Source organism: Bubalus kerabau, chromosome 18 (genome assembly GCF_029407905.1).
Source record: "Bubalus kerabau isolate K-KA32 ecotype Philippines breed swamp buffalo chromosome 18, PCC_UOA_SB_1v2, whole genome shotgun sequence".
NCBI classification, from domain to species: domain Eukaryota; kingdom Metazoa; phylum Chordata; class Mammalia; order Artiodactyla; family Bovidae; genus Bubalus; species Bubalus kerabau.
In genome coordinates, this window is record NC_073641.1 from 45,993,715 (window position 1) to 46,010,200 (window position 16,486).

Below are 16,486 nucleotides of genomic sequence, written 5' to 3' on the forward strand. Positions count from 1 at the left end.
AAATGCATATATGTGAAATTTAGAAAAATGGTACAGATGAATCTATTTCAAGGAAGGTATAGAGATGCAGGTGTAGGGAAAGGACATGTGGGCACAGGGGTGGGGTTGGAAGGGGTGGTGATAGGATGAACGGGAGACTGAGATGGATGTATGTGCACTATCTTGTGTAAGACAGCTAGTGGGAATCTGCTATAGAGTGCAGGGAGCTCGGCTCGGTGCTCTGTGGTGAGCTGGACAGACGGGGTCGGGGTGGAGGGAGGTCCAAGAGGGAGGTGATATATGTGTACAGATAGCTAATCACTTTGCTGTACAACACTGTAAAGCAGCTATACCCCCAGTTAAAAAAATTAAATGTAATAAAATGTTAAATTATAAGGAAGAAGTTTAAGTAATGGATTAAAAAATATGGTCCCTCTATATATTGTCTATAATAAACTGTTTTAGATATGAAGACATAGGCTATAAGACTCACAATCTATGATGAATTTGACATGTTAAATTAGCCCTTATTAAGTAGAGCAGAGGGTACCAGAGGATGAACCAAGATTCAAGAAAAGACCACAGGAGAAACGGAGATAGAGAATTGTATTACTCACAAGTCCTTTAAGAATTATCTGACATATCTTAAGGGGCAGGAGGAGGAAATAAAGACAGAGTACAGAAAGAGAGAGGCAGGACCAGGGGCACATGTATTTATTAGGGTTGACGGAAAGAGTGCTTTGGAGTTCCTTGGCTAAGGCTGGATTGGTCAATTTGAGCCAAAAGAGCAAGGTTTTGGTAAGTTATATGGAAGTCTTATCTAAGGGAGCATGATAGAAAGGTAGCAGAAGGCAGCAGAGACTGCTGATCATAAGGGCTGTTAGGAAATCACAGAAGGAATGCAGGTTGCTGTTTCGGGCTTGTGCTTGCATGATGGGGTTAATGTCAGTTTAAGGTCACCGCATGTTTCTTGGCCAAACAAAATGGACACCAAGGCAGTAATACCATGGAGGAGTTTAGCTAAACACTTGACATAGTCATTAAAAAATGGACAAAGCCCTTGGATTAAACAGTCTCCAAAGAAGATATACAAATGGCCAAAAAGCACATAAAAGATGCTCAATATTAGGGAAATGCAAATATAAACCACAATGAGATTTGGCAAAAGTTTTGGCAAGGATGTGGAAACATTGAAATCCTCATTTGTTGCTTGTGAAAATATAAAATGTCACAGTTATTTAGAAAATCAGTTTGAAAATTCCTCAAAATGTTTATGATAAAGTAGCTTAATGGTCGAGCAATTCCCAGAAAGTTCACCCCTGTCCCTCTAAAACCAAACTGAACACATATGTTCACAAGAAAACTTGTATACAGATTTTTACTGCAATATTTTCCATAATAGCCAAAAGATGGAAGCGTCCAAATATCTGCCAATGAATATATAAATAAAATATAATAATATTATTCAGTCATAAAAATGTAGGAGGTATCGACAGATGCTACAGAAAGAATGAATCTTGAAAAGATCATGTTAAGTGAAAGAAACTGGACACAAAAGACCAGACCTTGTAGGACTCTATTTATATAAAATGTCCCGAATAGGCAAATCTATAGGGATAGTAAATTATCAGTTGCCTAGTAGATGAGGGGTATGTAGAAAAATTGCTAATGGATGCATTGTTTCCTTCTGGGGTATTGAAAATGGAGAATTAGACAGTGGTGATGGTTGCAGAACTTTGTGAATGTATTAAAAATCACTAAATTTTATACTTCATAAAGGTAAATTTTATTCTATGTGAGTTACATCTCACTATATATAAATAAAATATATATGAAACAAAATCTATACATAGTTCATATATATATATATATGTGTGTGTGTGTGTATGTGTGTTTGTTAGTCGCAGTTGTGTCCGACTCTTTGTGACCCCATGGACTGTAGCCTGCCAGGCTCCTCTGTCCATGGAATTCTCCAGGCAAGAATATTGAAATAGGTAACCATTCCCTTCTCCAGGGAATCTTCCCAACTCAGGGATCAAACCCAGGTCTCCTGTATTGTAGGCAATTTCTTTACTATCTGAGTCAGCTATATATATTTTGGGGCTTCCCTGGTAATAGGTTCTTTAGCTTCTGAACCACCAAGGAAACCCCAGTATATATACACACACACACGTATAAACTAAAACTAATAAGTATTGATACACTTTATTCCTCCATAAAGTTGAGAGCAAGGTTGTATACCCAGAATGGCCACTAATGCTTAGTCCTACATCAACAATATGGTCCTAGCCATGAGAATCTTTGTGATCTGTACTCAGTGTTAATTGAATAGATATGAGAATGATTGCTGTTCTGAGATGTCAAGACATGAGGAATGATTGACTTTATACAAACAGATGTACATGCATTGTAGCTGGTGCTATTCTTAAGGGAAAGGAGGTATAGAAGGAAAATTTCCTTGTTCGGAAATGCACAAATTCCCTAATCATCTTCTTCTGAGATTAAATTGGATTAGAGGAGGATATTTTTCTTTTAATCCTAAAAACAAATATTCCCCTAGTCTACTAGAGGGATATTAACTTCACTGCATCTCCTAAATATTTTCTTAAAATTTTTCTTTAAGTATTACACCTACACAAATATGTTTTGATTTCATTCCAGAGATAAAATTTATAAAGTTTACAAGATAACAAAAAATATATAAGCATGCATTTGACAAGTTAATTTTAGAGGGACACTGTATCAGTAAACATGTAGCTATGGGATTTCTAAAAAATAATTTGATCTGAATTTCTTTACACTGTTTAGATTTCCCATGTTAGAGAATCTGTTTTAAAAATAGCATTTAGTGTTCTAATTCTCCTAATTTAGTGTCTGAAAGCTGCCCACTTGCAACTGTGTAAATATCAAATTATTCCATCTTATTGTCATTGGTTCATTAATTTTCTGCAGGTTAAATGCATTTTAGACCATACTTTCAAGTTTCATATTATATCAGCAATTTTCTAGCTCATATTTAATACAAGCAATTTAATCAAAATGTTGCAAGTGTAATCAGAGTACAGTGAAGGGAATTTTTTATTATTAAATATCTTGCACCTCCCACAAGTTATAGTACATCAAGTGTTCATTAGTTCCTAAACAGTACCTCTGTGTTTGCACATTAATGCAGCTAATGTTTGAATGCAATAGCAGGGGAAATAAAACAAGACCTCATAATTGCCATCACATTTCTAGAATCTTCACAATCCAAGTCTTATTCTGAATATTTATTTATTTCAGTAACAGCACACTTTCTCTCAATGAGAAAGTTGTACCAACCTACAAACTGGCTTCCTGCATCCATGTTTGCCTTGCTGCTGCTGCTGCTACTGCTGCTAAGTTGCTTCAGTCATGTCCAACTCTGTGCGACCCCATAGATGGCAGCCCACCAGGCTCTGCCATCCCTGGGATTCTCCAGGCAAGAACTCTGGAGTGGGTTGCCATTTCCTTCTCCAATGCATGAAAGTGAAAAGTGAAAGTGAAGTCGCTCAGTCGTGCCTGACTCTTAGTGACCCCATGGACTGCAGCCTACCAGGCTTCTCAGTCCATGGGATTTTCCAGGCAAGAGTACTGGAGTGGGTTGTCATTGCCTTCTCCTCCCCCTAATCCACCCCAGAATGTTACTCCATTTAGGATTGTGACTATCAAGGTAAAGATGTAAATGGGATCATGTCATTCTGCTACTCAAAATTTTCTAGTCATGACCCATTTTTGACTAAAATAAAAATCTTCTGATGGCCTACAAGCATGGATATAACCTGTACCTGCTCGTGATTTTGATTTTATTATCTTTTCACTATTTTAGATATATAGTAACCTTTATTCAGAGAAGGAAATGGCAACCCTCTCCAGTATTCTTGCCTGGAGAATCCGATGGAGAGAGGAGCCTGCTGGGCTACAGTCCATATTGTCGCAAAGTGTTGGACACAACTGAGCACACACACACAACCTTTATTATTTAGACATTAGGCCAAATTTGGCATTAAGCCCATTCCCACCTACACTAGTGTTTTTCTGCTTCCTCTGCCTGGAATCATCCTCTCTCAGGTATCTACTTGGAGTTCTACCTGGTTTTACTCAGGGATATGTTCAAGTATCTCGTTAACAGTGAGGCCACTCCATTCCTGGGCAGTTTTACATCTCTTAGCTTGTTTATGTTCTTTTCCTTGTGTCAATCATATTCTGAGCACGTTTCCCCCTTAGTTCTAAGGTAGCTACAGCAATGTCAAGTGTAATGTCACTTCAGCCTCATGTCTAGTAAGGAAAGTCAGTAGATGTCCTGAGTCTTTCTCTCTTACACTAATGATAACAGGATGAACTGTGGTTAAAGGGATAGGATGATTTTATTCTTTTAGAAAAAACAATTGCCCTCCTTGTGAAACTGAGGATGTGGTGACAGTGTTAGTTTCTCAGTTGTGTCTGACTCTTTGCGACCCCATGGACTGTAGCCACCAGACTCCTCTGTGCATGCAATTCTCTAGGCAAGAATGCTGGAGTGGGTCATCATTTGAAAGCCCATCCAAACTGAGTGAGCTAAAAATGAGTAATAGTTTCCCACAGAGATGAATATATTCTTTTACCAGGATGTGAGTTGATTGAAGATCAGAAGAAACAAATACTTTGGTAAAATAGTGGTGTGTAAACATCCTACTAAAATTAAGAAAGGTATATTTAAATTAAGATAGTATTTAGAATTTCAAATTTTTATAAACTTGTTGGAAAAGTATTGGAGAATAAAGGAAATCAGTGTCTTAACTCAAAAACCTAGAGAAAATTGTTATCAGAATTTTGGTGTGTATGTGCAACATCCATACTCTACTGTGCTTATTTGCCATTTGTATAGATTTAGGTTTGTCTGTTTTAAGTAATGTATGCTACCATTTTACTCTTGAAAAGTGTAACTGCAAATAATATCTTAAATTTTGGCATGGAATTTAAAAACAAATAAAATTATCTCTGCTTTTGTTCATAATAAAATTATTGTTGTCTTGTATTAACATTCTCATTTATCACTCTGTTTTCAGCCTTTTTTCTGAAGAATTACTTTTTCTTATTTTTTTTATATAGTCAGTCATGAGTTTTTATCTGTCTTAATTTTATTTGTTATTCTATCAGAAATCTAAAGAACCAAGCCCATCAAAATAGAAGAATAGAAATAAACTATTACCAACTTTTACAGGAAAGTTACTGCATTTGCCTACTCCTCCATTTTTGCGACATGTCCGAGCAAGGATTGCATTAAAAACAGGCCCAGCTTTAAGCAGTAATACTGAAAACGGTGGTAGGAAAAGGAAGTATGTTTGCCATGAAGAAGACAATAGCATGACTAGTCTTCTGTTGATAACTGATCTGGCTGGTATGTAGTTGGTGTTCATTTTATTTTCTGTTTATTTTCTAATTTACTGATTAGCTATCATTTTGAACATAACTTCTTTTGTTATATAGTAATAACATAGAATTATTATTGGATAAACCTGAAAGTCATTACTTTACCTTTTCTATTTAACCTGTTTTTCCCTGTCAGGAAATATATAAAGGTAAAGATAGGAAAAGGAGAAATTATTTTTAATAACATCCCATACACCAGAGATCAAATTACCAAGATCTGTTGGATCATAGTAAAACAAGAAGATTCCAGAAAAACATCTACTGCTTCATTGATACACTAAAACGTTTGACTGTGTGGATCCACATTTGACTATGTGGATCACTGGATCAACTGTGGAAAATTCTGAAACAGATGGGAATACCAGACTACCTTACCTGCCTTCTGTAAACCTGTATACTGGCCAAAAAGCAACAGTTAGAACAGGATATGGAACCAATGACTGGTTCAAAATTGGAAAAGAAGTACATCAAAGCTGTATATTGTCACCCTGCTTATTTAACTTATATCCAGAGTACATCATGAGAAATGCTGGGCTGGATAAGTTCAAGCTGACATCAAGAAAGCCGGGAGAAATATCAATAACCTCACACATGCAGATGATACCACCCTAATGGCAGAAAGCAAAGAGGAACTGAAGAGCCTCTTGATGAAGTTGAAAGAGGAAAGTGAAAAAGCTGGCTTAAAACTTAACACCCAAAAAACTAAGATCATGGCCTCGGGCCCCATCATTTCATTGCAAATAGATGGGGAAGCAATGGAAACAGTGACAAACTTTATGTTCTTGGGTTCCAATATCACTGCAGATGGTAACTGTAACCATGATATTGAAAGATGCTTTTTCACTGGAAGAAAAGCTATGACAAACCTAGACAGCATATTAAAAAGCAGACACATCACTTTGCTGACAATGGTCCATATAGTCAAGGCTGTGATTCTTTTAGTAGTCATGTATGGATGTGAGAGTTGGACCATAAAGAAGGTTGAACGCCAAAGAATTTATTCTTTTTAACTGTGGAGTTAGAGAAGACTCTCTCGAGAGTCCCTTGGAAAGCAAGGAGATCAATCCAGTCAATCCTCAAGGAAATGAGCTTTAAATATTCCTTGGAAGAACAGATGGTGAAGCTGAAGCTCCCATCCTTTGGCCAGCTGGTACAAAGAGTTGACTCATTAGAAAATACCCTGATGCTCGGAAAGACTGAAGGCAGGAGGAAAAGGGGGAGAAGAGGATGAGATGGTTGGAAGGCATCACCAATTCAATGGGCATGAGTTTGTGCAACTCCAAGAGAGAGTGAAGGACAAGGAAGCCTGGCATGCTGCAGTCCATGGGGTCGAAGAGAGTCGGACATGACTGAGTGACTGAACAACAACATTAAACAAAAGGGACCTTTGCACTTACCTATGATTGTAAGATTTCTCCACTGTAACACAGCCCAAAGCAAGAGAGGAAAAGAGGGAAGGAAAAAAAAAAAAAGAGTCAATATTGGTTGGCCAAGGTTTGTTTGGGTTTTCCATTCAATTTTATGGAAAACATGAACGAACTTTTTGGCCAACCCAATGCTTTGCTTTTGGGTAAAAAAAGATAAACATTATGTACTTCCATGCAGCTGTCAAATAACTGACTTAATTAGGATAAACTCAAGGTCAGTTTACAGGGCCAGGCATTGATTACTGAAATGTCACCTATTGACCTCCTCAAATAATTAGAATCTCTATTTAAATATTCACTGAGAATGCATTTTAAAAGGCAGAATAACTGCTGTTAAACATTTCTGTTTTATTCAGGGTCTTAGTTGCTGCTTTGTCATAGTGTGCTGTTAGCAATTTAAATAATTAAGCTTTGGAAGATTGGTATGTTAATTTAATTAAAACTTCTCTGCCAGTTGTTCTTCTTGTTATTTTGCCATGTCTTATTGCCAGTACTTTCATAAGCTGTGGAAGCTGTGAGGAAAGAGCTTATAATTTGCAATGAATTTCTCTTTCTGTTGAAAAAGAGAACCATTATAAAATTTTATTTAGCCATTTATCCAAGATGGCAATACACTACACCCAGGATTATAGGCCTGTCAGTTGGAAATCTTTCAGTGATTTAATGCTGACTGCCCTCTTCTTCCAGCTCCATGGTAACCTGATTACACTGCCTTGAAGTAGAAAACATGCTGCCTGATATTTAAATACATGCAGAACTTTTACCAAAGGCACAGAATCTCCTTGTGAATTTCAGTGGTGTAGGCCAGGAGACTGTCAGTAGAGGACAGGTACAAGGCTTTAACTTGAGTCTTGATATTGATCATCTAAAGAACTAGGTTGAAGACAGGGTCTTTAAGCCATAGATTTTGCTGGTGAATTAGCAAATTAAAAGAGAATATATGAATTTTTTAAAAATCTGCATAAAGGCAATGTATAGGCAATAGCCGAGCCTAGGAATCAGAAAACCCACTACTAGGCCAAGTTCTATACTGTGAAACTTTATGGAGAAATATATTTGCCTGTCAGAATTTATTTACTGAGATTTTCATTTAAAATATGAAATTCGAAAGGGTAGGGCCTATCATAAAATGCAAATATAGTTAGATATTGTTTACAGATGGAAAACAGACTGAAATATTACAGTATTCAGTACGAGTTAGTAATTGGGAGGATGAGGATTTAATACCAAGCCACTGGATGTTGTACACAGCCCATTGCAAACTTAACTTTTCACATAACTATATATTTGCTCCAAACCTATAATGTAGTGGTCAAGTAATGGAGGAAAAGAAAATGCAAAATAAATAAGTCATCTCAAACATTCCACCTTCTTCCTTTCCTTGAAGTGACCTAACCCTCTTTATCTTCTCAATGACCAGGGTCTTTCACTCTGGTCCCCACAATAGAGATCACGAGATTACTCCCTGCTCCATCCACAACTGTCAAAGCCATCTTAATTGTCTTTTTCCTTTGACTAAAAAAAAAAAAAAATCTAAAAAATTGCATGGTGAATTAAAATATTATGAATTATTTGACACTTTTACAGTGAAGAGACCTATCCCATTGAATATGGGCAAATTGTGTGACTCCTTTCACCCACTCACTGAATATGAAGACAATGATGTAGTTCCACCTTCTGGGCCCAGGCTGTTCTCATGTTCTCTCTCTTAAAACACACATTAGACCCAACTATCATGCAGTGGGAAGCCAAAGATACATGAGGATCCATGCAGGGGCAGTACATTCTACAACTCTACCTGAGCTCCCAGGCAACAACCAGAGGTTGTTCGCAGCAGCGTGAAAGAAACAGCTTGGATATCCTACTGTGAAAAACTTAAAATGACTCAGGGGACTTCCCTGGTGGTCCGAATCGATCTTCTTATGCAGGGGAGGAGGATTCAATCCCTGGTCAGGGAACAAAGAAACTAAGATCCCACATGCTGCAGGGTAACTAAGCCCACATGCCAATTACTGAGCCTGTGTGCCACACATAATTCTTCGGGTTATTTTTCCAAAAGCAAAATATAATAATTTCTTTACTGCACTTCGTTAATTCATTGTAGAAAACATTTTTTTTTTCCCCTCAATCTCTAAGATGCTGAGTAGAAGATGCATGGACTGATCCCTGAAGGTTCAGACTTCAGGATTAATTAAGACTCAGAGAACTAGTACATGCTTTTACAGGAATAAAACCACATTAAAAAAAAAAAAAAAAAAAAAAAAAAACAACTAAGAATAATAATAGGAAATTCTTAGATAGTACTAACAATGAAAAGCATTGTTTTAAACATCCTACATATTTTAACTCATAATCATCATAATAATTTTTATTAGGTAAGTACTACTATTATCCCAGAGTAGTTGGATAATTTGGACCTATTGTGAACCTATATCCCTTTAGAATATGAATGCTTGATAAACATTTGTATTCTTTAAGAGTTTTCGTAGATGTCGTGAGATTTATGAAAGACATTAAGTAGAAGCAAAGCATATGAATCAAGAAATCTAGGTCTGTTTCAAAACCGTCATAGTATATACATATCAAATTACTTCAACAAAGCATGAGCTAAGTACTATGGCCAAAGTAAAAAGTGGAGCAGACAAAAGGATCTGGAACTGTCTGTAGGAAAGGTAGGATACAATTTAAATAGGGAGCCAGGCAGTGAAAGTGACATTTGAGCAAGGAAGAAATGGAATAAAAGGATCAGACAGGCAAATACATTGGTCACATCATTCTAGGCAGAACAATGGTGAGCATAAGATCCATTTTGCTTGAACATGTCTAGATTAAGTACAGGGATTTAGCAAAAAGGTTAGTAGTGAATGTGATGAGGGAACAACTAAATGGCTAGCTCATGCATGGTTTTGTGAATTATTGTCAAAACTTTGGATTTTCCTATGAGCGGAATGGGAAACCATTGCAAGATTAAAAGCAGGAAAATGATCAGATTTAAAAAAATATCAACCCTGCTGCTCTGTTGAAAACATGATGTTGGGCAACAGGTGAAGGAGTAGAAATAACAGTTATAAGATCATAGCAAAGAAGAGTTGATGGTTGAACAAACTCAGAGGTAGTAACAGATGGTGAGAAGTGCTCAGATCTAGATTCATTTTAAATGTGAGGAAAGAGGATTTTCTAATTTATTGGACATAAAAGTTTAAACATGACATCAGTTTTGGTGTTAAACACCTTGAAAGATGAAGTTACCATAAAATGAGTAAAGTGTGACTTCAAGATGACAGCTGGAGGTGAAAATGATATTAGGAGTTCATTTTTATACATTTTGATTTGAGATGCTGAATAGATAAACTTGAAAGCTGAGGCTAAGACAAAGACCACTATGACAAATGTAATTTTGGAAGTTAGAATATAGATTAAATGTATGAGACTTGGAGAGAACACCAAGGAAATGAGAATAGAAAGAAAGGTTCTGAGTTTTAAGCCCTAAGAAACTTCAGCATTAAAAACAAAATGGAGAAAGACAGAAGAATCAGCATATTTGAGAAATATTCAACAGTGAAAGATGAAAGCATTTCTTTTGAGATCAAGAACAAGACAAGGATGTACACTCTCACCTTTTATTTTATTCAACAAAGGTTTGAAAGTCTTAGCCACAGAAGTAAGAGAAGAAATAAAAGGAATCCAAATTGGAAAATAAGAAGTAAAACTGGCAGTGTTTTCAGATGATGCTATACATAGAAAATCCTAAAGATGACAATAAAAACTACTAGAGCTCACCAATTAATGGTAAAGTTGAAGGATACAGAATTCACACACAGAAATCTGTTTCACTTTTATATGCTAACAATGAAAAATTAAAAGGAGAAATTAAAGAAACAATTCTATTACCATTGCATCCAAAAGAATAAAATAACTAGGGTAAACTTACCTAAGGAAACAAAATGCCTGTACTCCCACAACTATAAGATGCTGATAAAAGAAATGCAAGATGACACAAAAAGATGGAAAGGTATACCATGTTCTTGGATGAAGAATCAGTTCTGTCAAACTATATTACCCATGGCTATCTATACATTCAAAGCAATCACTATCAAATTATCAATGGTATTTTTCACAGAACTAGAAAAAAAAATCTTAAAATTTGTATGGAGATACAAAAGACCCCAAAAAGCCAAAGCAATCTTGAGAAAGAATAACAGAGCTATAGGAATCAGGATCCCAGACTTCAGACTATACTACAAAGCTACAGTAATCAAAACAGTATGGTACTGGCACAAAAGTGGAAATACAGATCAATGGAATAGGATAGAAAGCCCAGAAATAAACCCATATACTTATGCTCAATTAATCTGTGACAAAGGAGGCAAGACTATACAGTGGAGGAAAAACAGTCTGGTTGAAAAATGATGTCGAGAAAACTGGACAGCTACATATAAAAAAATGAGATTAGAACACTCCCTAACACAATACACAAAGATAAACTCAAAATGGATTAAACTTGAAATGGATCTAAATGTAAGGCTGGATATTATAAAACTGTTAGAGGAAAAGACAGGAAGAACACTCTTTGACATAAATTGCAGGAATATCTTTTTGGATCCATCTCCCAGAATAAAGGAAATAAAACCAAAAATAATAAATGGGACCTAATTAAACTCAAAAACTTTTGCACAGCAAACAAACCATAAGCAAAACAAAAAGATAACTCAATGTGGGAGAAAATATTTGCAAAAGATGTGACTGACAAGGGGTTAGTCTCCAAAATATATAAACAACTCATGTGCCTCAATATAAAAAAAAAAACAACAACAACCCAATCAAAAGATGAGCAGAAGATCTACATAGAGATTTCTCCAAAGAAGACATTCAGATGTTCAAGAGGCATATTAAAAGATGCTCAACATCACTAATTATTAGAGCAGTGCAAATCAAAACTACAATTACATATTATCTCACACCAGTCAGAATGGCCATTATCAAAAAAATCTACAAACAATAAATAGTGGAAAGGGTATGGATAAAAGGTGAACCCTCCTATGCTGTACTTGTTTATCTTAATACATGAAAAAGAGTAGAAGTTTTAAAAATTCTTCATGAGTCCAAGCTGGGCCATGACTATTATTGATGGGGTTTACTCAAGGCACTGATTCCAAGTTTGATGACCATCAGCAAACTGGCACCTGCAATCAGGCCTACTGGCATGAATTTTCTAGAGTTATAGAATCTCATCCCCATGATGCCAGCCAAGGTTCCAGATGTGACTAAGAAAAGCCAAATGTTCTTCAGATCCTGAGAGAGCTGATAGGAACCCAGGCCGGAGAGACCACCGAAGAGGAGCCCGGCAGCCAGGGATGGAACACTGCCTGCTTTAGCATAGCCAATGATCCCGCCGGAAGCAACCAGTGCTGCATAGCCAAAGCCAAGCCAGTGTAAAGGCACTAGCGGGCCAGAGTCCTTCGGCATTATTCTCTTTCACATTCTCCAAACCAGGCCTGTACCTCCTTCCTGAATGTCTGCCCGCACAGGTCGACCAGGGTGTACTTGCCTCCGGGCGGGGAGTCGCTGGTGGGAATGTAAATCAGTGCAAACACTATGGATAACTGTATGGAGATTCCTTAAGAGAGTAAAAATAGAGCTACTGTATGATTCAGCAATTGGACTCCCAGGCATATATTCAGAGAACACCATGGTTCAAAAAGATACATGCACTCCAGTGTTCATGGGACAACAGTTTATACCTAAATGCCCATCAACAGAGGAATGGCTAAATAAATGTGGTACATATATAAATGGAATATTCAGTTCAGTTTAGTCGCTCAGTTGTGTCCGACTCTTTGCAACCCCATGAATCGCAGCATGCCAGACCTCCCTGTCCATCACCAACTCCCGGAGTTCACTCAGACTCATGTCCATCGAGTCGGTGGTACCATCCAGCTATCTCATCCTCTGTCGTCCCCTTCTCCTCCTGCCCCTAATTCCTCCCAGCATCAGAGTCTTTTCCAATGAGTCTACTCTTCGCATCAGGTGGCCAAAGTACTGAAGTTTCAGCTTTAGCATCATTCCTTCCAAAGAAATCCCAGGGCTGATCTCCTTCAGAATGGACTGGTTGGATCTCCTTGCTCCAACACCACAGTTAAAAGCATCAATTCTTCAGTGCTCAGCTTTTTTTCACAGTCCAACTCTCACATCCATACATGACTACTGGAAAAACAATAGCCTTGACTAGACAGACCTTTGTTGGCAAAGTAATGTTTCTGCTTTTCAGTATGCTATCTAGGTTGGTCATAACTTTTCTTCCAAGGAGTAAGCGTCTTTTAATTTCATGGCTGCAGTCACCATCTGCAGTGATTTTGGAGCCCTGAAAAATAAAGTCTGACACTGTTTCCACTGTTTCCCCATCTATTTGCCATGAATTGATGGGACCAGATGCCATGATCTTAGTTTTCTGAATGTTGAGCTTTAAGCCAACTTTTTCACTCTCCTCTTTCACTTTAATCAAGAGGCTTTTTAGTTCCTCTTCACTTTCTGCCATATGGGTGGTGTCAAATGGAATATTACTCAGTCATTAAAAAGAATGAATTAATGCCATTTGCTGCAACGTGGATGGAATGGGTGATTGTCATACTAAATAATTGTTAGACAGAGAAAGGCAAATATCATATGATATCATGTATATGAAGAGAGTAAAAAATGATATAAATGAAATTATTTACAAAACAGAAACAGACTCACAGATATAGAGAACAAATGTATGGTTACCTGGACGGATGAGTGTGAGAGAGGGCTACATGGGAGTTTGGGATTGACATGTAACAAATTGCTATATTTAAAACAGATAACCAACAAAGATCTACTGTATAACTCTGGGAAATCTGCTTCAATATTTTGTAATGAACTAAATGGGAGAAGATTTTGAAAAACAGTAGATTCAAAAATGTGTGTAACTGAATCACTTAGGTGTATATCTGAATCTTAAATAACATTGTTAATCAACCAAGCTCCAATATAAAATAAAAATTTTAAAAAGAGAGGCTAAAAATGAGTTTCCAGAGAGAAAGAAAAGTTCAAGGAGAGTGAGCTGTCCTGGAAGGAGAAGAGGGAACTGCATGGATGAAGAGAGTGATAAAGTATCAAATTATGCTCCTAAGCTTTCTGAAATATGATGTTGATATGTTTTGCTATAGGTCTCTATTGATTCATTTGTTGGTACTCTAGGCCTTTTGCTCTTCCTTCATTTGACTCTGAACTCTTCTCAATGTTCTTTCTTCTAAGACTTCTTTTATTTCTGTGTATACTTTATAGATACATTGTCTCATATTTTATTTCTACTTTATTGGGGATTTCTTATTCTTTCATTTAACGTTTGTTAGATTATTTTTGTTTTTCTTGTTTGTTTTTAAAGCAATGTAGTAATATCTGGTTATTTTCTTGTCTTTAAAAGCAGCATAATAAAAATACTGTTTGAAAATTCTGTACTTACAGATAGGGCTTCTTTTCTTTGGTCATTATTGAGGTATCATCTGGCTGAGTCATTTCAGTAGGGAATCCTCAGTGTCAGAATTTTTACTCATTCTTTTCTGCTAGTAAGGTTTTCCATCTTTCAAGAATATATGCCTGGATAACTGCTCTCAAAAATTGTAGAATTCTCGCAGGAAGACATTGGTGGGTCCCAAAATTTGTAGTATTGGTACATACACTTTCCTTTAAACCATACATGTTATATGTCGGTCCAGGGTCTTTAATTACCCTCTACCAGGAATAATGTGTAGTCTTCTGCTCTGTAGAAGTGGAATCATCCATCATCCGCAGGTTGCATGAAATGAGGCAAGGGGACCTTGGGTATAACTTCCTTTTAGATATACTTTCAGTCAATCTACCTGTTTCATACCAAGTTCATCTCCACTTCCAGAAATTTGGGGGAGTTAAAACCCACAAATCAGGTTGCTCCTCAGCACACAGTTTTTACAGTTTTCAAAACATTGCCACTGATTTTTCCAGCCCTATTTACTTTTTAGTTTAGTCCTTAACTAACTCAATTGCTGTATTAGGAGAGTTTTGTGAGGTTATGGAGGTTGATGGGTGCTGTTCTTCATGATACTGTTAAATGTCTCATGTAACATTTTAAATGTCAATATATTTGTCTATTTCCTTTCATTTCTGCCTTATCTTCCATGTTACTCAAATTTGCAACATTCTTAACACTTACACCAGTGTACTGAAAATATAATACTTCTCACTTTTCTAAAGTATATCTCCTAAAAATATTAAAAATCCGTGAAAGTGATATTGTCAGTCTCTCAGTCATATCCAACTCTTTGAGACATTATGGACTATAGCCCATCAGGCTCTTCTGCCCACGAAATTCTCCAGGCAAGAATACTCGAGCGGGTAGCCATTCCCTTCTCCAAGAGATTGTCTTGACCCAGGAATTGAATCCAGGTCTCCTGCATTGCAGGCAGCTTCTTTACCATCTGAGCCACCAGAGCCCTTAAAACCATAAACCTAGCTTAATCAGATTTATAGTAATGTCATATCCTATTGTTTTCTTTCTTTTCTTATGAGTATTTTAAGAGTCCTAGAATAGTCAAAGATAATATTTTTAGTATCACCAACAAATGGATTTTCTTTTTTTATATCCAAAATTAAACTAATTTCTTTAAACCATTACTTTGCCAGCAAAGGTCTGGCTAGTCAAGGCTATGGCTTTTCCAGTGGTCATGTATGGATGTGCGAGTTGGACTATAAAGAATGGCAAGCACCAAAGAACTGATGCTTTTGAATTGTGGTGTTGGAGAAGACTCTTGAAAGTCTCTTGGACAGAAAGGAGATCCAACCAGTCAATCCTAAAGGAAATCAGTCCTGAATATTCATTGAAAGGACTGATGCTGAAGCTGAAACTCCAATACTTTGGCCACCTGATGCGAAGAACTGACTCAATGGGAAAGACCCTAATGCTGGGAAAGATTGAAGGCAGGAGGAAAAGGGAATGATGAGGATGAGATGGTTGGATGGCATCACCGACTCAATGGACATGAGTTTGAACAGGCTCCAGGAGTTGGTGATGGACAGGGAAGCCTGGCATGCTGTAGTACATGGGGTTGCAAAGAGTCAGACATGACTGAGTGACTGAACTGAACTGAAGTTATAATGCAGTGATTTTTTGTTCATTTTTTTTTCAGATTGATTGTTTTTGTGGTTTATGGGGGTTTATCTGCTGCCTTCTCCAGTGGAACTATGAATAGTAAGCATTTAACACATTCTCATTTCTATAACAGTTCCATCATTATACTTATCACATAGAATTTATTTCTGGAACTTATCCTTTTCATTATAAAGTATGCATTTCTCTGAGGTTTCCCAGGTGGCACCAGTGGTAAAGATCCTGCCTGCCAGTGCAGGAGACATAAGAAAAATGGGTTCGATCTCTAGGTCGGGAAGATCCCCTGGAGGAGGGCATGGCAACCCACTCCAGTATCCTTGCCTGGAGAATCACATGGACAGAGGAGCCTGGCAGGCTGTGGTCCATAGGGTTGCAAAGAGTCAGATACAACTGAAGAAACAGCTCAGATGCACTCATGCATATCTTTGAACAAAATTCCTTGGTCTATTCATATTATATATTAGACATTTTTTGTTTTACTTTTGGA

General features: G+C 37.0%; 1 protein-coding gene across 1 annotated transcript; it reads right to left on the bottom strand.

Annotated features, from left to right (window-relative positions):
• Positions 1 to 11,880: 11,880 nt before the first annotated feature.
• LOC129633095 (transmembrane protein 14C-like) lies at positions 11,881 to 12,416 on the bottom strand. Its single transcript, XM_055554873.1, has one exon. The coding sequence runs from the start codon at positions 12,300 to 12,302 to the stop codon at positions 11,958 to 11,960; it is 345 nt and encodes a 114-aa protein (XP_055410848.1). The 5' UTR covers positions 12,303 to 12,416; the 3' UTR covers positions 11,881 to 11,957.
• Positions 12,417 to 16,486: the final 4,070 nt, after the last annotated feature.